General features: G+C 35.5%; 1 protein-coding gene across 4 annotated transcripts in view; it reads left to right on the plus strand.

Moving 5' to 3' along the window:
* The window catches only part of LOC115220020 (pyruvate kinase PKM), a 51993-nt gene continuing 26374 nt past the window's right edge, over positions 1-25619 (plus strand). For 2 of the 4 annotated variants that reach the window (XM_036509494.1, XM_036509495.1), the window contains exons 1-3: positions 15452-15496; positions 23121-23189; positions 25458-25602. In XM_036509494.1, the coding sequence (XP_036365387.1) occupies positions 15458-15496; positions 23121-23189; positions 25458-25602 (253 nt within the window). In that variant the 5' untranslated portion in view covers positions 15452-15457. Of the gene's footprint in view, positions 161-15451; positions 15497-17402; positions 17430-23120; positions 23190-25457; positions 25603-25619 lie in introns of those variants that run through there. The other 2 variants (XM_029790331.2, XM_036509496.1) reach the window with 2 other exon arrangements.

A 25619-nucleotide genomic window follows, 5' to 3' on the forward strand; every position in this document is an offset into this window, starting at 1 on the left:
CAATAACGACCTTGAGCTTCTATATAAGGAAAGGACGCGGTGCTTTGAGAGCGAAGGTCGTTTAAAACGGGTGAAGGTTGTTTTGCCACTCGCACTGCTGTTTGTCGCACTCTTCATACGACACTCTTCACTCTTAACGTGCTGTATTAATATCTGCAAGGTACTTATTTATCTTTTCTAATCCCATTAATCTTTCTTTTATATATTTTGCAGGCAACATATAACTTCATATTAGACATTTCTCTTCCTTTTCTCTTGCCAATCCCTCTTATTTCATATTTTTACCATTGATTCTTCCTCCTTTTTGGCCGTTTCAGTTTTTGACGTTCTTTAAAATTCTCCAAGTTTATTTCCTATTGTTCGCCGAATATTTGTTCTATATTTTATTATATTTAAAACTGCTGTAATTGTGATGAAGTGTAATTATTATGTCTTTAATATGTCTGTACCGTTTATATTAATTTTAAAATATTTTTTAATGAATTTTTACCGATTTTTACAGTCGCCAACGAAGACGCTTTCATATTAAACCCACTTCAGCTGTTTTATTATTTACATTTTCCCGATTATTTCACGGCAAGACAATTATACACACACCTATTTTATTAACCATTTAAAGCAATGGTGTACTCTTTCCGCAGTGGTTCAATTAGCTAAAAATAATCAAATCCACCCCAAATACGCCCTTTCTGTCTTAAAAAAAACCCAACAAAGGACACAATGGACATTAATAGCTCTTGGTGAGGTTTAATTAAGACAAAAGACGTAAATGGCCATCACTGTTCAATCAGTCTTGACCTACAGCAAACTGTTATAAGGCAATCAATTATCTTGCAAGTTACCCATATTGTAAATTTCTACATTTCTATGAATGCAGCATTTTATTAAATACTCCTCTTTTTTTATCACTTTACTGTTGTCCAAGCGATCGATCATGCAATATATTTTGTATGTCTATTGATCTCTTAAGGTCATCGCTTTCGCTTTTTTTGTCTTAAGGTGAAACCAACCCTTCTCCGTCCAAGTCTATTTTACTACATGTTACTCGTTTTAATATTATTTTCATTCGTGTTATGGCTGAGACAGACCTATATATATATATATATATATATATATACATACATGCGTGATTCGTCTAAGTGATTCATAAGTCAGGGGAAAAGATGCATTCGTATATCTTTCGGTTAATATATATATATTGTGTGTGTGTGTGTAATATTTCACCAAAATAATATATATTCTCATCGTATATTTTTGCAATTTCTGGGACCGATGAGATTAACAGTGTTTTTTTCCTGTGTTGGCTTAGATAAAAATAATTAATGGGTAAATTTATTTATAAAATGGCAGCCTGTTTAATTGGAAGGTGTGTATTTTTATTTCTTGTATCTTGCCGTTCGGAATATGATCTTGTCCACTCACCTAATTACTCTACAATTTAATGAAGTATTTTTTTTTTTTTTATGGGGGTGTGCAAAAAAAGAAACGTCCCTGATTTAAAAATGCATGTAATTTATAACGATGTTGCGTTATATCTCCCCACATGTCAGCTGGGTAAAAATTTCTGTAATGTTTCGTAACCACAAATGTCGATCGGACGGTTGTCAGTTGTAGGATTTTGATCAACCTTGACACTCACCACTAAATCAATAATCTTTGATATTTTAGATCTGGTTAAATTTTACCTTTATTTTTTTTTTAACATACTATCTTTGGCTAGGGTAGAATTTGGTATGTTATAAGCATTTAGATTAGTAAGCATTTCTTCCAGCTAACATTTGAGCCCGGTAAAGTTAAATAGTTTATGTAGGATACGTTTAATGGTTACCAGTTGTTGGATTATGTTCTGGTAATGCGTTGAAAGAAGTGCCAATTGAGTGCCACTCATCACCATTATTCGCAACAGTATATATTTATCAATTACATCATCACAATAATTATTGTTGCACATTCTTGCATCTGGCTTAGCACAAAATTTTCCTATCCCAATACGGGACTACGGAAACGATATCACTCGCCACAACTGTATAGGGTTTTTCTTTTCTTTTTCTGTTATGACGAGGCATTACCGTTTTTCGGAAGGTGGTTCCCAGAATTCGTGGATCACAATAATTTAACTTAGCATTACTTTCGCAACCAAGCTGTACATAAAATTCGCTGTGGACCTCTGGTGGTTCATGTATTGTCGGTGGCTGTTATGGGTATTATGTATGTATTTCTTTACTGCCCACAAGGGGCTAAACATAGAGGGGACAAACAAGGACAGACGAAGGGATTGGGTCGATTATATCGCCTCCCCCAGTGCGAAACTGGTACTTTATTCATCGACCCCGAAAGGATGAAAGGCAAAGTTGACCTCGGCGGAATTTGTGGCGTTCCCATTGCTGTGGAACCATAACAGTTATTTAAAATTGTCTTTGTTTACATTTCTAGCTGTTATTGGAATATATGGCACTTGTTTTGGAGAATTTGCCTACTTCCTCGTCAGACCATTGTGTTTGCTAGTTCATTTCAAGACAGTGACAATATTCTAAAGTTACTGTGTCCTCTCCCCTAATTTAGACATTTTTTTATGACCAAACTGTGGATTTACAAACTCATTTTGATAAAACATGACGAATCAAAACTATTAACTCTCAGTTAGTAGTTTTCTTTGGTCTTCTGATACAATAAGACAAGTTAGAGATCTTTTCGGTTTGAACGGCAGTTTTTTAAAATAATTTCCACGTAACTAAACACTTTTAAATTTCGTATACTGGTAGAATGTGTTTATAAAACATACTTTTTCTCTTGGCTTTATTGAGAAGATTCTATAGTTTGTAAGATATTTGTTGTTTTTTTTCTCTTCAATTTCTGCAATTTCAAACAATCAATGACGTCTATTGAGGTGAAAACATTCTGTGCCGTATGAATATGTCCCTCGTTTAAGAAACATATTGGGTTTATTTACGTTTCTGGAGAAAAAGAGATACCCTTCCCCCAACCCTAAAACAGATTGAAATGCAATAGATCGATACTAGAGTCATAATTATGGGTGACAATTTCATATGACACCGCTTGAAAAAACTGCCATTCCAACCGAAAAGATCCCAAGTTAGTGATCCGAATTCGACTTGTACAAGCAAACTTGCACGATGATGAACATCGCGAATATTTGTTTTCGAGCAATTATTTTACAACTGAATCTATTTTGTACCACTTATGGAATGAATGTGACAAATGAACAATATCTATTTTATAGTGGTACTGGTGGCTCAAATAGTACTTGTTCCTCTGGGCATAATTGCTATAACTGTTTGAACTTGTGACAGTTTTTAAAGAATACTTATTGCATTTGCCTTTTACATTTCTTGCTATTTCAGATGAATTTCTAAATATTTTAAAATCCTTTATATTGTGATAATGTCACTTTAGATGTAGATAGTATGCAAATTTCATAAGTAACATTTTGGAAAGTTACCCATTCTTAGAAAAACCTTGAATGCTGTAAAGTTGTTGCTGAAGACACTGAACAAGAATTTAGCTAATTTTAGCACTGCTAATATCACCACATTCTCTTGCTGTATAACATGCAATAACTATTTTTGATTTTTGTAACAAATACAAATACTTTAAAAGACTAATTCGCATATGATTAGACTGTTAAATATAAGAAAGGAATTCTGTTTGCTTGTCATTTTTTTCCCGGTATTATTTAGCAAAATTCAACTCTGCTTACCTCAGTTTGCTTAATTCAAATAGACATCAGTCTATGAAAAGCTAACCTTTCATAGACTACTGGCTATTAATCTTTAGCTAAATGCTTTGGAAAATTTGAAAGGATTAACTCCCCTATAATTATTACCATGCATTATTATTATTAATTGACATTGTGGTAATATAAACTTAGCTCTTGTTTGTAGTATTTCTCTCTTTTACTAACTACAATAGTATTTTAAATTCAAAAAAATGCTGATGCAATTTGATTTTAAAATTCTAGCATGAGTAAGAATTGATAGGGGTTTAGTTGTTAGGCCAAAGATGTTGGGTGGCTACTGTACAAAGACACATTTGTGTGGAAAGAAAAGATACAAAACAAAGGATTTACAGGTGATGTTTGATTCAGTATATGGAGAAAACGTCAGAAAAGGCAGCGAGGAAGTAGGTGCAGTGGGGCAATTTTTGCGAAGATGAACTCTAGCTGGTATGTTCAGAAGTAAAAGTTTTACAATAGGTGCAGAGGAAAGCCTAGAAGTGAGATTCTGAACATAGGAGTGCAGAGATCACGTGTATGACTTCTCAGTATCCTTTTAGATATTAATATGAGTGTAATAATTTAGATATGGGAGTGGTATTTTATAGGGAACTTCTGTACTCTAGAGAAAATTAGAAGTTAGTTCAGACCAAATTCTTAGTTTCGAATGAAAAATTATATCAAAATAAATTTAGATGTAGTTTTGGTGATTCAGTTTTTTAGGTGAAGTCAGTGGAGAAAATCCTTGCAAGTAAAATTGTGAATTTTTTTTTTTTTTTAAAGGTACAGTAGTGGCTGTGTGTGGTAAGTAGCTTGCTTACCAACCACATGGTTCTGGATTCAGTCCCACTGTGTGGCACCTTGGGCAAGTGTCTTCTATAGCCTTGGGCCGACCAAAGCCTTGTGAGTGGATTTGGTAGACGGAAACTGAAAGAAGCCCGTCGTATATATGTATATATAAGTGTTTGTGTGTCTGTGTTTGTCCCCTCCAACATCGCTTGACAACCGATGGTGGTGTGTTTTCGTCCCCGTAACTTAGCGGTTCGGCAAACAAGACCGATAGAATAAGTACAAGGCTTACAAAGAATAAGTCCTGGGGGTCGATTTCCTCAACTAAAGGCAGTGCTCTAGCATGGCCACAGTCAAATGACTGAAACCAATAAAGGAGTAATGTTTGTTCTGGTGGCATAAGTCTGGTTGAATAAGCTATCAAGCAAGACTTGATATCTTTGTTAGAACTAAGTTTATAGGAAATTTGACTCTATTAGTATTGAATCCACCCTGCCCAGTTAGTAAATATTTTGTTATCCTTGAAACTTATTTAAAATACATCCCCTACTGGATACAGAACAACCCCACCAAATTAGCATTTTCTGTATATACATGGTTATGTATATATGGTTCCAGCAAGGGAATGCAAGCAGAGAAACCATACCAATAATAGAATGTATGAGTGAGATGTTGTTCTCTTCGCCTGTTTTGCAGTGCAGTCGGTAACCAATTTCTTCATAACCCCTTGGCCGACTTGTACTGGCATCAAATGCAATGTGAGCCCCGCCTGGCACCTGTGCAGGTGGCACGTAAAAAGCACCCACTACACTCATGGAGTGGTTGGCGTTAGGAAGGGCATCCAGCTGTAGAAACATTGCCAAATTAGACTGGAGCCTGGTGCAGCCTTCTGGCTTCCCAGAACCCCGGTCGAACCGTCCAACCCATGCTAGCATGGAGAACGGACGTTAAACGACGATGATGATGATGATGACATCCACACATTAGGTGCAGACTTGGCTGTGGTTAAAAGTTCACATTACATCTGATTTCAAATTCAGTTCCATTGTGTGACACTTTGAACAAGTGTCTTCTATAAAAAAATTTGTGTGAATGGATTTGGTAGATGGAAACTCAAAGAAGCCCATTATTAGTGTATTTCTAGTGTATATATTTAGTGTGTGTGCCATGTTAAAAGCACCCAGCATATTGTAAAGTAGTTGGTGTTAGAAAAGGCATCCAATCATAGGAACACAGCCAAATAGGACTGAAACCTGGTGCTGCTTTCTGGCTTGCCAACTTTGGTCAAACTGTCCAACCCATACCAGCATGGAGAGCAGATGTTAAAGGATGAGATACATATGTATGTATACATGTGTATGTATACATATGTATATAATTTTAAACAATTTGGTTTAATCCCATGCAACTTAGTTTCATAGGTTCATTACAGGAACCTAGCTTGTTGGGCTCAGGTGGGTGAATGGAGAGATATAGAAAGTTCAAGATAGCTACTGGAAACTGGGCAGCTATTGGTCAAGGTAGATCAAATGGTGTCATAGGAAATATTGAAATTTGAGCAGCATCAAATCCATTGAAATAGATTCCAAACTAGAATTTCTTGGACCATGTGGCTGAACAGGAAGGTGGTGGCATCTCACTGTCTGGTTAGTATGCAAAGGAATCTAAGTGATACCAAATCATTTTTCTTTATTAGTCTGGGATGATGTAGAAAGACTTGAATTTAAAGGGTGCTAAGTTATGCCCACTTCATAAAAATATATTTTTGTGGTAATCAAGTTTTTTATGGAATGTGATTATATGGCAGCTGCTAAGGAGCATATAGTTGATGATTTTGATTAGAATGTGCTAATTATGAGGCCTACTGTTCAAAATTAATACCTGAGATGTTATTTAACCATGAGCTGAGCAATACCAAAAATGCAAGATATATATTAACAAAGGAGTGGTACCATAAAAGCATGTGGAAAGTTGATCAGTGAGCATATCTGAAGTAGCTGGTGATATTTAGTGAGACATCAGAATGCGTGCTTGAGGAGAAAGCAGAGCTTTTGGCTTGTGCTCTGATGTACTGATTCTTTTCATTTCCTGTGAACCACTGATAATTTATACTGTTTTCTTTTAATATACAATACTTAATGCTGTCATCACTAGCACTTTAGGTTTACTGTTGCTTAGTGATGTAGCCACTAAACTGCTCGTTCTTAGATTAGTTTGCTTTATAAATGTATCTCAAGGTACTGCACTACAATTGCAGCAAGGTATTGTGTCACTTGCCAAGACATAACTTGCATTTTGTTGTATCAACATAGAAATAAGTTCCAGTTTGTAACACTTTCATAATCATTAGATATAAGTGTTGAGGTTTCATTCAAGAATTCTTCCAGAAGTCAGTATTTTCACTTGGATTGATAACCACAAAAATAAAATAAAATTTATACAACTGTTGTATACCTAAAAGCTGTTCTTCATCTTCATTCAGTTGGGATCATTTAGTTGCATGGCACCTTCATCACTTGTACCAAAGATGCAAATGAAATGCCTGTTCCAAATCTGTGTGTTAAGAAGCTTGCTTCTGAATTGTGTAGTTTTGTGTTGAGTCCAACAGTGCTGTACCTTGGGCAAGTGTCTTCTACTTCCAGGCCTTGTGGGTGGATTTGGTAAGCAGAAACTGAAAGAAGCTCATTGTATAATACGTGTATCCTTGATGTTTATTAGTTGTAAACAAGCACCACCCTCATATGAGCAATGTTGTTTGTTTCAAGTCTTTCAAAAATACAGGGTACAGTGAATATTTTGTCTAAATTACACAAAGATGAAAATAACACTGACATCTCATTTTAACAGAAATATTTACCAAAATTACATATCTTGAAATACTAAAGAGTAAATTTATTCAATAAAATTTGTCTTCAGCTTCAGCCATGGCCTCCGGACAACTTCAGAATCTCCTGTTCTGGATGGTCTCCTTGTTTAAGTTGGTGAATGCTGCCATAATCCTTGCCTTCAGTTCACCTTTGGTGTTACGAGGAGTTTTGTTGGTCTCTTGCTCAGCTGTGCCCTACGCATAATAATCAAGGGGGTTGCAGTCTGGGGAGTTAGGTGGCCAGTTGTTAAGGGTGATGTGGTAGCAGAAATTTTTGACAGCCATAACTGGGTTCTCCTGCTTGTGTGGCATGGTGCAGAGTCCTGTTGCCAGACATAGGGTCTTCCAGCAGCCACCCTCTTGATCCAGGGCAGCAGTACCTCTTTTAGGCACTTGATGTAGGTCTGTGTTGAGTGTGAGGCCATGTGGGAAGATGAATGGAGGCATAACATCAACAACACTAGTGATCATTGCAAATACCATGATGTTGACTGGATGTTCGATTTTTATCATTTTCGATGTTTTGGGGACATGGCAAGCCAATGGTTGTTCTGTGTGTTCACTATCTGTTCATATTGGACCTTTTGGTATGAATACTGAGCAGTACCATGTCGTTTTCAAATTTCTGGCAGTGCATTGCATCATGGTGCTGTTCTCACAGATGGTGCCCAACTACACAGTATAGTAATACTGTGTAGTTGACAAAATCAAAAACAATGCACATGTGCCAAATTAAAAATATAAAAAGGTGATAATCGGCCCATTACACCCTGTATGTGTGGTCATAGGGAAATAAGTTTCTTAGAAACAGGTGAGGGTTGGCAGTAGAAAGGGCATCTGGCTAAGAGAAACTTCCTCAGTGAATTTGTCTGATACATGCAAGCATAGAGAAATGAATGTTAAAATGATGATAATGCATACATTGTGTGTGGACAAAATACATTATACAAAATGTAATAATTCTCTTCTCAACAAACTGTGCTAGTAATACAGGATAATTATAAAAACAAGACAACTAATCCTATTCAGCTGACTGCCGAGAAAAGAACAAGGTACAGAGTACTCTGCATAACGGATCAAGTTACCTAGGAATAATGAGATTAGAAAAGTATTTTAGGTAAGTGAAGAGCTTAGATGTGCAACCAGAAATATCAGTAGTAAATACTTAAATGAGAAAAGATATTAAACGTGGTAAAAAAAAAACTGGGTGGAAAACCAGAACCATGGATGTGAAGGTAATATATCATGCAGTCATGGCAGGAAAGGATGGCCTTAGTGATGACCACTTTATTTTTTTTTATGTCTTTCAACTATCTTCTCATCATATCATCATCATCATCATTTAACGTCCGTTCTCCATGCTAGCATGGGTTGGACGGTTCAACTGGGGTCTGGGAAGCCCGAAGGCTGCACCAGGCCAGTCAGATCTGGCAGTGTTTCTACAGCTGGATGCCCTTCCTAACACCAACCACCCTGTGAGTGTAGTGGGTGCTTTTTACGTACCACCAACACAGGTGCCAGACGAGGCTGGCGAACGGCCATGCTCGGATGGTTCTTTTACATGCCACCGCATCTGATGCTTCTTAGGTCCAACTTTTCTCTCAAGGTACTTACACTCTGATGTAATTTGAGTTGAGTACAATGATAGATGTACCTTATACCAATGTTGCATCATCAGAGTTCTGAGTTCATCAGGAGTTGCAGCACCACTGTCCTGCTTCAGGGTCTTGATCATGGTTTTGGAGGAGGAAAACAGAAGCTCCAATCATGGCTGCACAAAAACCATGCGTTATGAATTTCATACTCAATGTGTTGATAAATGGTTCAAATTTCAATGCACAATCTAGATAACAATACTTTATCTTGATGTTTAATTGATGATGGCAAGTATACACTTGTCACCACCTAATGCATCTGTGTAATTGTGACAAATGTGACACTGGTTATAAATCGTAATCAGCAAGTGGCAATGGTGGTGATTATTCAATCTGCTTCATGCAACAGCCAGTCATTGAATTCGTCTGTGTACTTCGTCAGTGTCAGCAATGACACTGGGCAATCCTGTAACCAGAATCTGTCTATTTTAATCAAGTCTGCTATTGAGCCAAATTTCTTAATTTTCACAAATCCATTTACTTTTCAATAATCCACACCAAATGTTTAACTTATTGCTATTGTCTGGCCTTCATTTGATCATAGGTTAGTTACAGTAATAACGATATAATTGTCTTTAGCTGTTGGCTGTGCAGCACACTGCTAGTAATTTTTCTTTTCTCTCTTCTTTCAGTGCTAGATGTAGGGCAGAATAGTATGAGATTAATCTGATTGTCTTTCCATTAATGAAGGATTTTCATGCCATGCTTTTTGAATTCCTTGTTCAAATAAAGGACTCTGCAAAATTGTTTTCACATGATGTAATTTTAGTTTCATAATTTTACACTTAATTTTTCCATGCTTATGTGGGTCGGTTATAGGTCACCATCTTCTGTTTTAACATCTACATCTCCATGCTCACATGGATAGGATGGAATTTTGCTGAGGTGAATTTTCTATACTGTCAGTTGTTCTTCCTGTTGCCAACGCTCTCTTGTTTTCAAGCAAGATAATACTTTCCCATGACCAGGCATGTTTTTCATGGAAGATTGGAAACTGACATCACTTGTATGAGGGTGACACTAATTTGCCACTGTCACATAGTGCCAAGGCAAGGAGACAGTAAAACAAACACGCATGCACGCATGCTTCCTCTCTCTCTCTTTCTCTCTCTCTCTCAGCTTCTTTCAGTTCCTGTCTACCTGGGGTTAAAAAAAGCAACTTGCCCACAACTGAATCTGAAGATATATAGTTGGGAACCAAACTTTTTACCATACACCTATGGCTGTGCCTAGATATAATTGTTCGTTTTGTTTTTTTGAGTAGTCCAGCAATGGTGAAGTTTTATGGACCATTCTCAATATTTCATTACTTATTGACAGTGTAATGTATGGAAATTCTGAAAACAAATCTATGATAATATAAACCACATTTTATCATTAAATGGTTTGGTCCACTATAGTTAATAGTATTCATTGCCATGGTGCAGAATTTTTTTTTTTTTTAACCATTCTTTGTCATATCAGCAACATAACATGACTATTGCATCTATTTTTTTTTCCTCGGCAGCAGCATCTGCAACTCATTTGTTTCAATTAAACCATGCTCAAATACCCTTCATACAACTCAATTGAATTTTTATTTTGTAAAATTTTTGGAATAATTACCCATGAAAATTGAACTGCAGATTAATAAATTCCTGTGTAATGACGTCACATTTTATTCAATTTTTCTCTTTGATGTTTATCATCAGTATTTAGCTTTTTGTCCTATCATTTAATGAATTAATAAAAAGCCATATTGATATCAGATTTCAAGGCTAAATCAGTTTTTTCTCGCATTCTATTGACTTTTAACAATTTAATGTTTTGACTCTAGATAGACTGATTATGATTTACATCAAACTTGTAGTCAGGACCAGTCAGCAGTCTTGAGGATGCCAAATGTTGCAATCATTGAGATCTCTTATGTACTGGTTGATCTTTATTTGAGAATGTTTATTAGGGATTTCTTTAATGATTAATTCAAAGTAATTAGAAATATTGAATTTCTAAATGTTTCAGAGAGACATGAGCGGTGGTGGAGCGATAGAGTGGTTGTATAAAGTCAACATAACGTGACAGTCCCGTAAAGGGAATTATACCACCACTATTTAGCCCTAGGAAGCATTGACGCTTTCTGTCGGCTTTGACACATTTCCTGTGTCCTTATATTCGTAAAGGGGAGGCAAGCACCCCCACCAGCTAGAACTAGCAACCTGAAGACATGCATGTTTCTGGGTCTTGCCCGTCATCAGTCCAGGGTAGCAAGTCCTGCTAGTTGAGATACCTGCCAGAAACATGCATGTCTTCAGGCTGCTAGTCCTAGCTGGTGGGGGTGCTTGCCCCCCCTTTGCAAATATAAGGACACAGGAAATGTGTCAAAGCCGACAGGAAGCGTTGATGCTTCCTAGGGCTAAATAGCGATGGTGTAATTCCCTTTACAGGACTGTCACGTTATGTTGACAGTATACAGCCACTCTAACTCAAAGTAACTATAGAAGAATTGATTAAATTTATATAATCCTTCTATTTGTGAATATCGCCATGCATGTACATCCAATGTTTTAGATGAGTGTGCCAATGTACATTTAACTCTTTATTCATCTAACAGCCCCACTCTAAACACCAACTGCTGACACATCTCTTGTGCTAAAATTTCATTTCACTTATTGTTTCAGTGCTAAGTTACTTTCCATTAAATTACAAAACAATACACTAACTATTCTGTTGAAATGATTGCCAATACTTAATATGCATTTTTGGAATTGGTAATTTTTTTTTACCAAATGTACTAATATAACTAAAATGATTAACCTTGTGCAAAAAGTTGAATTTTTCTTTGATACTGTAAACCATAATGTTTTTAACTGATTATTCTTTATTCATCACTAAAATGATATCTGGGTGATATTGTCATCGTGATGATATTGCCCAGACATGCCTGACAATGATTCATTCTAAACAAGATTTGATTAACAAGATATGCACTAGGAATTCCAAATGACATTTTGTACTTATAAAGCCCAATAAGTTTATGTATCATCAGTAATTTTTAATTTTTCTGTAAAATTGGGATTTTTTACTGTACCATTTATGGAATAGTCAGACACATCTAGGCATTGGGTGGCTATCTTCTTCAGCCTGTTTGATAGTGAGCTTAAAATGGAACAGATGTGAACTCTGCCATTTGGTTTCCAAATAGTGACAGATGGCACAGCCCTAATTCTGTGATTAATTGGTTCTAATGTGCCGTTCACTACTTTACGATCCAACTCTTTTACCAATTTGGTTTTAAAAATGTTGGTGAAATGACCTTTTGATAAATCAGTTTTTCACCGAGGTGTCTATATTTTTTGGCCAGTGTTTTTAAAGTAAAGGGCCAGTTTTTTTTCAGTGGCTGAAAATACTTTGGAATAATTAACACATAAAGCGATTTAAAAAAATTAATTTTAATATTTAAGCCTTTAGTGTTTGCATTATTCTGCCCAAATTAATGCTTTTCATCCACATTGTTTTGAACTAATCATACATTATCTTGTAGCTATGAGATTTTGATGAGGTAGCTATTAATTTTTAAAACAATATTGTAGGGTTGGTCTGAGAGACCAGATCTGGCCAGTTTGAACATAGAACAGGCAGAATACTTATGGCTGGTTTAATTGCTAATGGGTTAAATCTTAAATTATCAACATTTATTAACCATATCCGTATTCCAGAGCACAGGTGTCACTGACATTTTAAATGCTTTCATTCAATTCCTTCAAAATAGATTTGAAACCTTTTCACAATGGCTTCTAAATTTTGTGGTTGGTTATTTACAATTTGACAGTCTTTTTTTTTTCTTTTTTTTCTTTTTAGAATGCCTTTATTGCAATTAGCATTTAATTTTTTCAAAATCTATTCTAATGGTGAAGATCAGATTATTTTATATCTTTTCAAATCTAAAGTTTTAGTGGTACCAGCAATGAATTTAATCAATGTATTATCGATTTATACATGTAGATAAGTTTTAATTTCTTCAAACAAATCTGTATATATAAAAGGCAGGATGTGTGTACATGAATGTAGTTTATGCAAATCCACAAATTAGCACACCTGTCGCTCAAATTTTAGGAGGACCTTTGTCATAATCCTAGCTGTATTTTCGTCAAGTTATTTTTCCCCAAGGCACCAGTGAATGGTGGTAAAAATAACTTCTAACAAATTTCAAGCCAGAGAAATACACCATTTGCAAATATGAGTTAAGTCCCCTTCTAGCAATGAGAGATTTTTTTTTTTGTCTTGTTAGTGACTGAGAGGCAAAAACACAGATTGGGGTTTTGTGTGAACGAACATGTATGCGTACAAAACACAGGTATGCAGTGTGTGCTGCCCGAGACACGCTTTTTCGCAAACAATCAACTATTATTTTGTAAACAATGTTTCGAAACTGTTTGTGTTTTCAAAAGGAGAGATCTGACTCTTACATTTCTGTGGGTGAAGGTAGGTCTCTCTATTCCTCTTACAAAACTTACGTCTTGGTGCCAAATTTGCTTGGTATTACTTGGTAGGGGGGTGGGGCAGGGGCAAGGGCGTACAAAAAAACGTATGCAATAGGCGTATGTACGTATATGTTTGTGTGTTGCCCATATATATATATATATTTAGTTGTGATCTGAACATAACCGCTTCTCACACAGAGGATCGGGGGGACCTTTTGGGCATTCTATTTTCCTTGCTGGAAGGGTTCCCAACCCATGGGCAAAGTGGGGTTACATGATGGGGGTGGTGTTTTCAAAAGGGTTGGCATATGGAACCTGATCACCTCTGCCGATCAAACTCCCAACCCATGTGCTCCCGTCGCGACACTGATTCTGCAGAGCTGGGTTGGGTATGAAAACCAACTTTAAAGTATAAATATTGATGTTTTTGAATCAGCAATGTTGTGTTCGGTTAAGTCCTATTTGGAGTGAAAAATCAATAACCTGATTCCTTATTGGGTTTTCTATTTAATCGGGATAAAAAGAAAATTGATAAACTGATTCTTTATAGCAGTTTTGATATATTTTGTTCAAACTTGATGCCAGCATTACTTAGGGCTCATGGGATCTTTGAATGCTCCAAGTTCTCAAAAAACGAAAAAAAAAAAATCGATAAACCGATTCCTTATGGGATCTCCCAATCTAATTGTCAGCAGCTCATTTTCAGCTGAAAGTTTACCAATTTCAATGGATTTCGCTCAAATTTGACGTTGTTGTTACTTAGTTTGGTTTGAAATAAAGAGCTTGATTAGTTTAATAATCCTAACTTAATCTCGAGCAAAGCTGGGCTATACTGCTAGTCTTTAATATACATTGTCATCTTTAATATTTAATTCATATTCCCACCTAGTTGAATACAATTTCCCCCCCCCCCAGTTTTAGCAAATTTGAAATTACTATGATTGACATTTGCTAATTTTTTTCATGTGGATTACATTTTTCAAGGAAAATTTTTTTTTTTTTTTTTTTTTTTTTTTTTTTTTTTTTTATAACTTGTATAACATTTTAGTCTTCCATTGGTTATGTGAAAGCACTATTTGGTGTAGCAACATCAGAATAAAATTGGATGTGACAATGTTTTGAGAGTAATTTGTCCAGAGGTTAGCATTCACACTTTGAGTATGATAGCCAGCAAAAAAAAAAGTATAGTACTGATGCATACAAGTTTGTCTATTCTTTATGAAATGGGATGTTGGTGGAGTTCATTTAGCAGTACTGCATTTATAGATATACACATGACAAATTGGGTGGGACTCACTCTCACTTACTCACCCTCGCTCACTCGCTCGGCCACACACTCACCTGCTTGCCCACACACTCTCACTCACTCGCTCGGCCACTCACTCGCTCGCCCACTCACTCGCTCACCCACTCACTCGCTCGCCCACTCACTCGCTCACCCACACGCTCTCTCGCCCACTCGCTCTCTCGCCCACACGCTCTCTCGCCCACACGCTCTCTCGCCCACACGCTCTCTCGCCCACACGCTCTCTCGCCCACACGCTCTCTCGCCCACACGCTCTCTCGCCCACACGCTCTCTCGCCCACACGCTCTCTCGCCCACACGCTCGCTCGCTTGCTCTCACTCACTCACTCGCTCACCCACACTCGCTCACCCACACTCGCTCACTCACTCGCTCACCCACACTCGCTCACTCACTCGCTCACCCACACTCGCTCACTCGCTCACCCACACTCGCTCACTCACTCACTCACCCACACTCGCTCACCCAGTGGATCAGCTCCCTTAATGCTACCAGTATGGAAATTTAGTGAATTAGAGATGAATAGGCAAACTTAAATATTGGCTTTTCTGTTTTTTCCGACTTCCATAGGCTTAGACAAAAGTGAGAAACACTTTGTTCCCTTTATTGATTCTAACGCTTATTTCTCACAACTTTTATTTCAGTGTTTAATGGGTAGTGCCTGTTGTAAAGGTCTAACTGCAGTTAAGGTGCATCTATTTTACTTGATGTTTTGTTTAACAGATTAAAAAATAACCTCAACATTTTAACCCTTTCATTGCAAATTGCTTTTTCAAAAGCATAATGACTGTAACATTCTAGGAAATGGTCTCTAAAGAAACAAGAAATACTAACATTGCATGTTTTGATTTTGATGCTAGATGTCACATTGTTTTATCATTTGTAAAAGGTTAAATAATCTATTAAAATTTCACAATATGAGTGATAGTTGCACAGATAGCAAAGAATTGCGTTATATGTTTGGTAAAATAGTTGAAAGCACATGGCTTAGTGGTTAGAGCGTCGAGCTTATGATTGTGAGTTCGAATTCCGGACCGGGCTGCGTGTTGTGTTCTTGAGCAAGACACTTTATTTCACGTTGCTCCAGTTCACTCAGCTGTAGAAATGAGTTGCGACGTCACAGGTGCCAAGCTGTATCGGCCCCTTTGCCTTTCCCTTGGATAACACTGGTGGCGTGGAGAGGGGAGGCCGGTATGCATGGGCGACTGCTGGTTTTTCCATAAACAATCTTGCCCAGACTTGTGCCTGGGAGGGTAACTTTCTAGGTGCAATCCCATGGTCAGTCATGACCGAAGGAGTTGAAATTATGCTAGTTTTTAGCTTTAAATGATAGACCTATAAGTTCAAACTCTGCTATAGCTTCAGAAATAATAATAAAGAAATTTGATTTTTAACATAGGTACAATTTGATATTCCCAGTTTTAATATTTGTCTGGTTACTTGTTTTTATCTACTCTAGAGATGCAAATTGAGAATGTATGTAAATCCAAGGGAGCTAATCTGGCTGTCATGCTTTTTTTTTTTTTTTTTTTTTTTTTTTTTGTAAAAAGCTACTTTTTTTCCCCTTTTATTAGAAAATTTTCAATTATGCTCTAAGTTTTGGAAAAGATACAATCTGAATTTTTTTTCAAAACTTTTTATACTATTATATCACTGAAGTATTTAAACTTCGATGAAACTATGCTGACATCTTTAGTTATAGAATATTTTGATCATTTTGGCAGTGACGCTAGAAAAGTACTGAATTTTTTGTTAGCAATAACTTATCAGAACAAGTGTTTCGATACTAACTGTAATATATGCGCATTGAAAGGGTTGAAACCTTAGTTTGTTTATATTGTTTGAAAAATAACCTCTTTTAAGATCTGTTTGAATTGTAGAAAAAAAAGTTCTTGAGTACGTTGACTCTGTTTTTGTTTATCCTTAGTTTAACTTTAATCAAGTAGGAAAGACTACGATCACAGGTGTTCCATCTGTGACCATCCCATCTCCCCCACCATGTATACTATATCTGAGCTTACATTACCCAATATCCTTATTGAAGGAGTAAGATTTGGTTGCTATTTTTTGAGCAACTACATTGATGTGCCTTCATCTGTATTGTTGAAGTAATTATTAAAGGTTTTCTGTTATACTTAATTTCTCATCACCGCAATCACGAATCTGTCAGCTACATTTTGTCACATTTTTGTTTTTGTATTTTATCTGAGACCCCCTTCGGTCACGACACAGACCATGGGCTTGCACCTAGAAAGTCACCCTCCCAGGCACAAGTCCGGGTAAGGTTGTTTATGGAAGACCAGCAGTCACCCATGTATACCTGCCTCCACTCTCCATGCCACCAGTGTTATCCAAGGGAAAGGCAAAGGGGCTGATACAGCTTGGCACCTGTGACATCACAACTCATCTCTACAGCTGAGTGAACTGGAGCAACGTGAAATAAAGTGTCTTGCTCAAGAACACAACACGAAGCCCGGTCCGGGATTCGAGCTCACAACCTCACGATCATAAGCTCGACGCTCTAACCACTAAGCCATGTGCCTTCACTTTGTATTTTATAGATTACATCAAAAGTATTTTTTATTCACGTAAGTCACTATCATTTAGTGAATGGCAAACCAGGTACAGTGCTGAGCAAAATGGCTTGTATTAAGTTTCAACCTTTCATGTTTTCAGTTCAATGCCTTTAGTTGTTGAATTTGCCTTTCATAATTCCAGGTCAATGGAATAAGTTGAGTAGTCAATAGAATTGACTCTTTTCTTCTATGCATTTGGCCTTGTGCTAATGTTAAATTATGTCAATGGTAAACTCTTGACAAATTGAATTCAGTTCCCATTTATAAAGCTGATGTCATAAGAGTTAACAAACTTTTGAAAGAGCTAGGAATAACACTTTTTTTGGAATTTATTCACTCTTGACAAAGACTTGAATGCCAAAACTTCATTTCAATTTACATTGATGAAACCTATAATTATCGAGACCTTGTTAGCCTTGAGAAACGGCATGAACTCAATTTCTCTGATATCTTTGTGTGCATGTGTGTGTGCATGCATGTGGTCATTATTTAAATAAACTTTTGATTGTGAGATTTCAGTTCTTAGTTTCAGCATTTAAAATGCTTCCTCTCTACTTACTCTCTATCGTTAAATGGGAAATTCTTATTTAGGAAAGATTGATAAATTTAATTTCAAGAATGATTTGCTCTTTAAAAAGTTATAGAATTATTTCCTTTAGTTAGCAATTGCCATATGGAAGGAATTACAACCGTGTTTCGTGGTCTGCTACCACAACAGCTCCTTTATAGGATCCAGTTAGCTCAAGACCTCGTCAGGAGGAACCACGTCCGGTTTCGGCCCCTACTCCTCTACAATTTTGACGTGGCGGGGCCTATTCTTTCAGAGGTGTCTTCAGCTCTGGTGTTGGGTGCATGTCTTCTTTCTTCTGTTCCCTGGCCTCTTCGATGTATCGTCAGCCGGTGACTGTTCCAGAATTGGTCTATAAAGATGTTAGTTGGCACTGTGGGTATTTCACAGCTTCATTAGAAATGGCCACCAAATATTAAATTGTTATTGTGTATGTACACAAACAGTTTGAGTATGTGTTGGTAGCATGGGTGTCTCTCTCACACATACTTTTACCACCTTTTCCCACAGCACAACATTATTTACAACACAGGAATCTGTAGTTAGCACTTTATAAAAGATTAGGGCTTTTGTGTGTTTTGAAAACATGTTCTTTTGGCACTGGCAATTATTTCTTTGCTTGATACAAAAGCTACTGATTAGGCCATATGTGATTTTAGTTATAGATGTGTGTGTGTGTGTGTGTATTTTATAAAGACCAACTAAGTAAATTATGTAGTAAGCTATGAAATTCTTACATTCTCTTGATTTCCTGTTATTCAAACTGCCATGTGGTTCCAGTAGACAAAATGGAAAGGGTGTTGCTCTGGAGGTAGAGGCCATGGGTTATGGTCTCACTTGTTCTGCTGGGTCTTCTCACGCACAGCATACTTCCAAAGGTCTCGGTCACTAGTCATTGCCTTGGTGAGACCTAATGTTCGAAGGTCGTGCTTCACCACCTTGTCCCAGGTTTTCCTGGGTCAAAAATACAAAGTTATATTAATACATAAACAATGAAAATAAACTTGTGTAATATAGAGAAATAAGAATTTGGGAAATACTTTACTTGCTGCAACATGTAGCCTGTTGCTTTTTGTTGAGAATGTTTAGAATTTCAAGAACTTTGCCTGGATATTCTTTAAATTATAGCTTTGAAGTTTTTTATGTTATTACTTGAACATTTTGTAATGTTATTTGTAATTGTGTACCAAGTATATCTTGTTGGTGTACATCCAGTTGCTTTTCTATTTGTCTCGGGTTTTTACTGTTTTTTATATTCTGTAAAATTGTAGTGTCTGTAATGTTATTTTGATCATTATAAATGTATTTGACTTGGTATTCTGTTTTGATTTCTATTTTTCTGTCTTTAATCAAGTTTTAATCTAGTTTGAGATAATTTTCTTCAGTTTTTACATATTTTCTTAAGGTCTTTAGATCTTTTTGTTGACTTTTTTTAGTTAATGAAACATTCTTGCATATGTTCTAATTGGGTTTGATTCTCCAGTCATTTAACAGTTCCTCTCTGTTTACCATCATAAGCAATTGTACTTGTGTTTCTAAAAATCCCTTCAAGAGGAGTTCATATGCATTTTTTTTTTTTTTTTTGCTTATCAAGAAATGTATGTATTGTTTCTAAAACCTGATTTAAATTTCTTCTAATCATCAATGACAAACAACAATTACCATTCTCCACTAAGTCATGAAAATCTATGCAAAGAAAATTCATAAAATATGTCAACAGCCACAAGGAAATTACTGTTTGAAAAACAAGCAGAAAATGTTTTCATTGACTTGGAAAAATTTCTAAATCTGAGCTAAACTGTCTTGGACATGAACAGTACTCGGAAGTTATAATTGAAAATGTATTCAAACTATTTTAGCTTTGAAACCGGTTTTATTTCTTCCTACATATAATTAATATTTTACTTTATGAAGTTAGTTTAAATTCACAATTATTTTAGAATTTAATTGAAATACAGTGTATTTCAATCAGAAATATCGTAATGATAGGGTTAACTTAGCTTTATCACTGTAAGAGGTGGGCAGATAAAATTTCAAGTATATTATTTAGATTAAAACAACTTTTGAATTTCACTTATGGTTCTTATTTTAGTTTGCATATATGGATAAAGTAACTAATTATCTTTTGTAAAGAAAAACTGCAAAACTAGTCTTTAATTTCATTTTACAACTTAAAATAAAAAAAAAGTTTTTCGCTGCTGGTCTCTTTATAGACCCTTGTTTTGGGTCCTTGTTGAGTGTATAGAATATATTAGATTTGGAACTTATTCCTGTGTAACTTATGTAATTGTTAGGAGTTTTTGCTCTTGACTCGCGAAGCAATTTTTCTCCCCAATACTTTTATTGCATAACACTAGTCAATGCATATTTTCTGGCACAAGGTTTATCAATGGCTTTTGGCTAATTTTAGGATGCTGAATCAAATCTGGCATTAGATTTTATCTATCACATCAGATTTTTGAGATATATATATCCATTTAGCTTTGCTAGGATCAGCTATTTAATGCTCATAAAGGAAGAATTAAACGTACATAGATATAATTTTTAATAGACTTTTTTTTTTAATCTAATAACTCAAAGCACAAAGTTGTATGAGTAAATGCACATTAGCATGTAAGAATTAAGTTTGATGATAACAAGATATGAATGCAAAACCTCTATTCATTGAGGTCATTCATTCCAATCATCTTATTACTACAAGAACTTCCTCGTTTTGTTTTTGATGATCTCTTGTGCCTAGCTTCTGGAATGTCTCATCAGCTCCAACAGTAAGTTGCCATCATATTTGAGTCCCATCGGCTTTGGGAGCATTCTTCCAATATGTTTGTCTTGATGAAAGCATTCTCCTTCACTCATATCACTCACGTTCCCTGGAAACTCACCCAAGTGATTGTGTAAGCAGTGCAATTTAAATGGTCATTCTATATCCAAGTGCTTGCAATCTCAAGAGCAGCTCCTCCACAAACTCATGAAAGTTGCCAGCCTTCCTATTCCCAAGGAAATTCTGCACCATACCAGAGAAGACATTCCAAGCTCTAGCCTCTGCCATACTCATTGTTAAAACAAACTGTGCATCCCTGAGCAGTGTTCTTATTTGAGGTCCAGCAAATATTCCTGCTTTCTTCTTGTTATTGAGAAAGGTACATATATATCTGATGCAGTCTCCACTAGGGCTTTCAATTGCTTCATCACACCATTTCAACACGGGTTTTGCAAAGTTTTTGGGGAGCCCAGGTTTTGTCCTGGTCTCCAAGTGTTACTTTAAAGCAAGATACACAATCTTGACAAAGTTATTAATGTTGTGACTTTGAGCCTCTGGAGTGAAGTTTCCACAGATGTAACAGAAGATATCTGAGTCATTACAGCACATCCTTCTTTTTGATGTTGTATCCATTACTATATTACAATGACCCAGTTCACACCTGAAAAGAAAGGGAAGGATTTTAAAGCAAAACTCAACTTGAACATTATTCAAGATTAGCATGACAATCCAGCCAAAATTCCCACAAATAGTGGTGTAAAGTTAACTCCAGGTAAATAAAGGTATATGTTGATGGCACAAAAATGTGATGTGATTGAGTAAATCTGAAGTCAGTTTTAAAATCGGCACCAAAAAATTAGTCTAAAACAGCTCTAATATTTTATGCCAGAACATGGTTTTATTTTGTTGACCAGTGTAATCAATAAATACACTGTTACCAAAAGTCATGTTAACTTGTCTGGCAACTTTACAATGAGACTTACTTAGATTATGAGTTTTATTTAATTACTATAATTTGCCAAAGCTGAACGCTTAGATTAGTGGCAATTCCCTTTCAGATTTTGTTTAAATCTTCCATTGTCAAACATGTGAATTCAATTTTTATTAAAATTTTCAAGCATTCCTTTTTTTTTTCCCCCCCCATTTACTTTTTTGCTTAGTTCTTTTTCATTTTATAATTTGGTTTAAATTCTTTTAAATTGTGTTGCAATGTTCAAGACTTTAATGAGTCAACTTTAGTTTATTTATGAAACTAATACTCAAATGTTGATTTAGTTTGTCAGTTTTGGAATTTGGTTTCCTTTTCATAATATTCCTTTCCTTTCAGGCTGTGCATTATTAAATCTTTCAGCTGTTTTTTTTTGTTTTTCCTTTTAATGTTATCAATGTTACTTTTGAAATATAATTTTGTTATAGCCCCCCCCCCTTTTTTTTTTCAGCAGAAAAAAAACATCTAATGTTACTGAAAATATTGAGCAAATACATTAAGCCAAACTAATCTTTCAGATGGGGGACTTATTCTGCTTTTATCATTTGAAGTCAATTAAATACCAATTCACCAGCTTTGGTTCATTTAATTTGATAAATAAATAAAATCTTGAAACTATGATTGGCTTAAGGAATAAAATAAATTCTTGTTGGTGATGGCATTATTCAACTGGTTTGGTCAAGTTCTCTCTTTCAGTTGGAGACAGACATAACTCAAATGTTTCCATTTTTTTTATATATATATATATTTTTTTTTTTTTAATACAATTGACAAATATGTTTTGCTGTTTATTTCTGAGAGTGATTATCCAGATTAAATGTTTAACTTAAAGTTGTCTGAAGCTATTTCCAGTATTATTCCAAAGTCTCTGATTATTCATTTTCAGTTTCCTAGGAATTTTATTCTCAGTGACCTTTCTGTAGCAACAGGTTTTATGGAGATATTTTTAGCTGCTAAGAGTAAAATATAGTTAGTTGAAACACTGACACGTATTATGTAATACACCTTTTACAACAAAGGTATAAAAATACAGCTGCACGTGTATAACTTGCTAAAGTAGACTGTAGTAGTTGTTGGTGTACTATTTGTATTAGTGATTATTAAAGTGAAAACAGATAATTTGAAGGGAACTATTGAAAGCTTTTTACACCTATCCAGTTAATCTATAGACACTTTAAAAGATCATTAGTTACCATCCTATGAAGATCAAGTAGTCGAGTGCAGGTTTTGGAATTTGAATACCTTAATGCCCTGATAGTGAGTTTTGTCTGGATTTGCTGTATGTTGTCCATTTTTCTCTGCTCCTTTATTGTTATTTTGAAAGTAAGATGTCACTTAATGAAATACAATGTACATATTTTGTTCTTTTTCTACAGATAATTTCAATAATTTTTATTAATCTTAATTTATATTTTCTCAGATGGCTCAACTTCTTGCCCAACCAGGTGCTGGGGAATTGCAGAGAATTCATTCCTCTCCCTTTGGATTGGTTAGTATTTATATAATCATCATCATCATCGGCTGTCTTATATATTGAATAAAAATTCTCCTTCACACTATTTTTATTTTTTGCATAAAGTAATTAATAACGAAACCTTCGAATGGACAGGTTTCTGGTCTTAATTGTAAAGATGTAAACTTTATTAAATTTACTTTCTGTAAGCTACCATATATGTTACTGTATTTCTATAATGGCATGGATTTTGGAGTACATCATATTTTTATGCAACTTGGGTTTGAATCTTGTTTTTGGGGTCCTTTCGGACTTGAATTCTAACCTTAGTCTGGTGCTCCCTGCAATCAACCACTGTTACCTTTTTACTCCATGTTATTGTATGGATAATGTTTAAACCATTGCAATCATCTCTGTTCTCTACATGAGCATCTCCTTCTACCCTCCATTTTTTCTCATTTCATTTGTTTTCATAAAATTAACTCGTAAATTAACATTTCATATTCAATACAGAAACTTCAGTTAGTTCTCTCTATTCACTTTAATTTCTTCATATTGACTGCTCGTTTCATTGGTATATACCATTCTTTCTCAATCCATTTCTAAGCGGAACTACTTAACCACTGTCACTGGTATGTGATAGTGTGTGTGCCTAATTACACTATTGTTTGCTTTCCACATCTTATTAGAAGGTAACGACTTGTATCTTTTCTTTTTGTAAACTTAATTGCTTTAGGCATCATCATAAAATTGATCTCTACAGTTGGTCACTCTTAGCTACACTCCACTGAGTTCTTGATTTGTCTGATTTTTCTAGAAAAAAAATAAAGCTTTTTGTTTTATGCTGCTACCATGTAAAAAACTCAACCAGTGCACTCTGTAAAGTTGATGGCATTAGGAAAGGCATCAAGCTGTAGAAAGCATGCCAAAATAGACTGGAGCCTGGTGCAACCCTCTGGTTTGCCAGCTCCCGTCAAACTGTCCCACCCATGCCAGTATGGAAACGGACATTAAATGATGATAATGCTATTATCAACAGAATATTAAACTACTTACACTGTTTCTCTAGGTTATATGAACCTGACCATTCTACTTTCTATCTAGCTACTTCGGTATCTAGGTATCGTTAAGCTGGTTGGATATGGTTTCTGTCGAGCTGGTTGGGTATTGTTTCTGTCTGAAACTACTGTGTTACTATGAACACAATAATGCATATTAATATCTTCAAATTTAAATTATTTCCTTTTCTAGATACCAATTTGCACAAAACATGACTTAAACGTGTAGGCAAAAGCAAAGAACATTCCTGTTGTATGTAACTGATTGAAACTAATTATACTAGAAAAGCATTTTAGAGATGGGAATATACAAACTATCAACACTCACAACTAAGTACTCTTTCTGCTTTACAGATTTTAGTTATTAAAACTGACCATTGCAAAAAATAATGATGATAATAATAAAACATTATCTGCTTGGCAGCAGATGTTAACATAGCTTCAGTTTTATACCAGAAATTACATTCCTAACTGGGAAATTACAAGTATGTAATAGAAGTGTGAAAATCTGAGTTTAGCACACTTAGACATGCGAACATTTATAGAAGTCAAAACTTACAAATCAGATGTGCCCTGACAGGCATATTCATGTGTGAAAGTATGTGAATAAATGACTGCATAATTGTTTGAATTAACATGAAAGAATTTTTTATATTTGAAAGTAGCTCTTGGTGAGAAGTTAGAAAATAAAGCCAGAACATCCATAGATATTCTTTTGTTATACAAGGAGGAAATTATACAAATATTCTCTGCTGTCTTTGTAATGCTAAGAAAACTGCTTTGACTTTAGTTATTAAAACTGACCATTGCAAAAAATAATGATGATAATAATAAAACATTATCTGCTTGGCAGCAGATGTTAACATAACTTCAGTTTTATACCAGAAATTACATTCCTAATTGGGAAATTTTCAACATCATGGAGGGACAGAGTATAATTGATATTTTAAAATTTTAATTTCTTGGACTTGAACATTATAACCATCTGGAATTTCATTGTCTTTCCCCATTGACCCCTAACCATATTTCACTCTTCTACATAAGTCGGTCAAACCCCGGGAAACTCTATCAATCACTTTGTAACCTGCTGATCTAATGGTTAAAATGTTGTAAATTCATCTTAGTATATGAATTGCTGTCAATCTTGCTATCCAGGACTTTATGTTGTAAAGGTAAGACACAATATGATCCTAATTTATTAATGGTATATTTTGCCATGAAAGAATTATTTTTTTTTCTTTTTCAGCCTGGTTCTGGTACTCAGACAAATGTTGGTCTTTCACAACAACTTCAGGCAGCTTGTGCCAGATCACAACTGGAACACATGGTTGCTTTGGATATTGATTCTGAGCCTTGTCATGTGCGTATGAGTGGAATTGTCTGTACTATAGGTATGTTTCTTTTCAAT

This window comes from Octopus sinensis, linkage group LG15, assembly GCF_006345805.1.
Source record: "Octopus sinensis linkage group LG15, ASM634580v1, whole genome shotgun sequence".
NCBI classification, from domain to species: domain Eukaryota; kingdom Metazoa; phylum Mollusca; class Cephalopoda; order Octopoda; family Octopodidae; genus Octopus; species Octopus sinensis.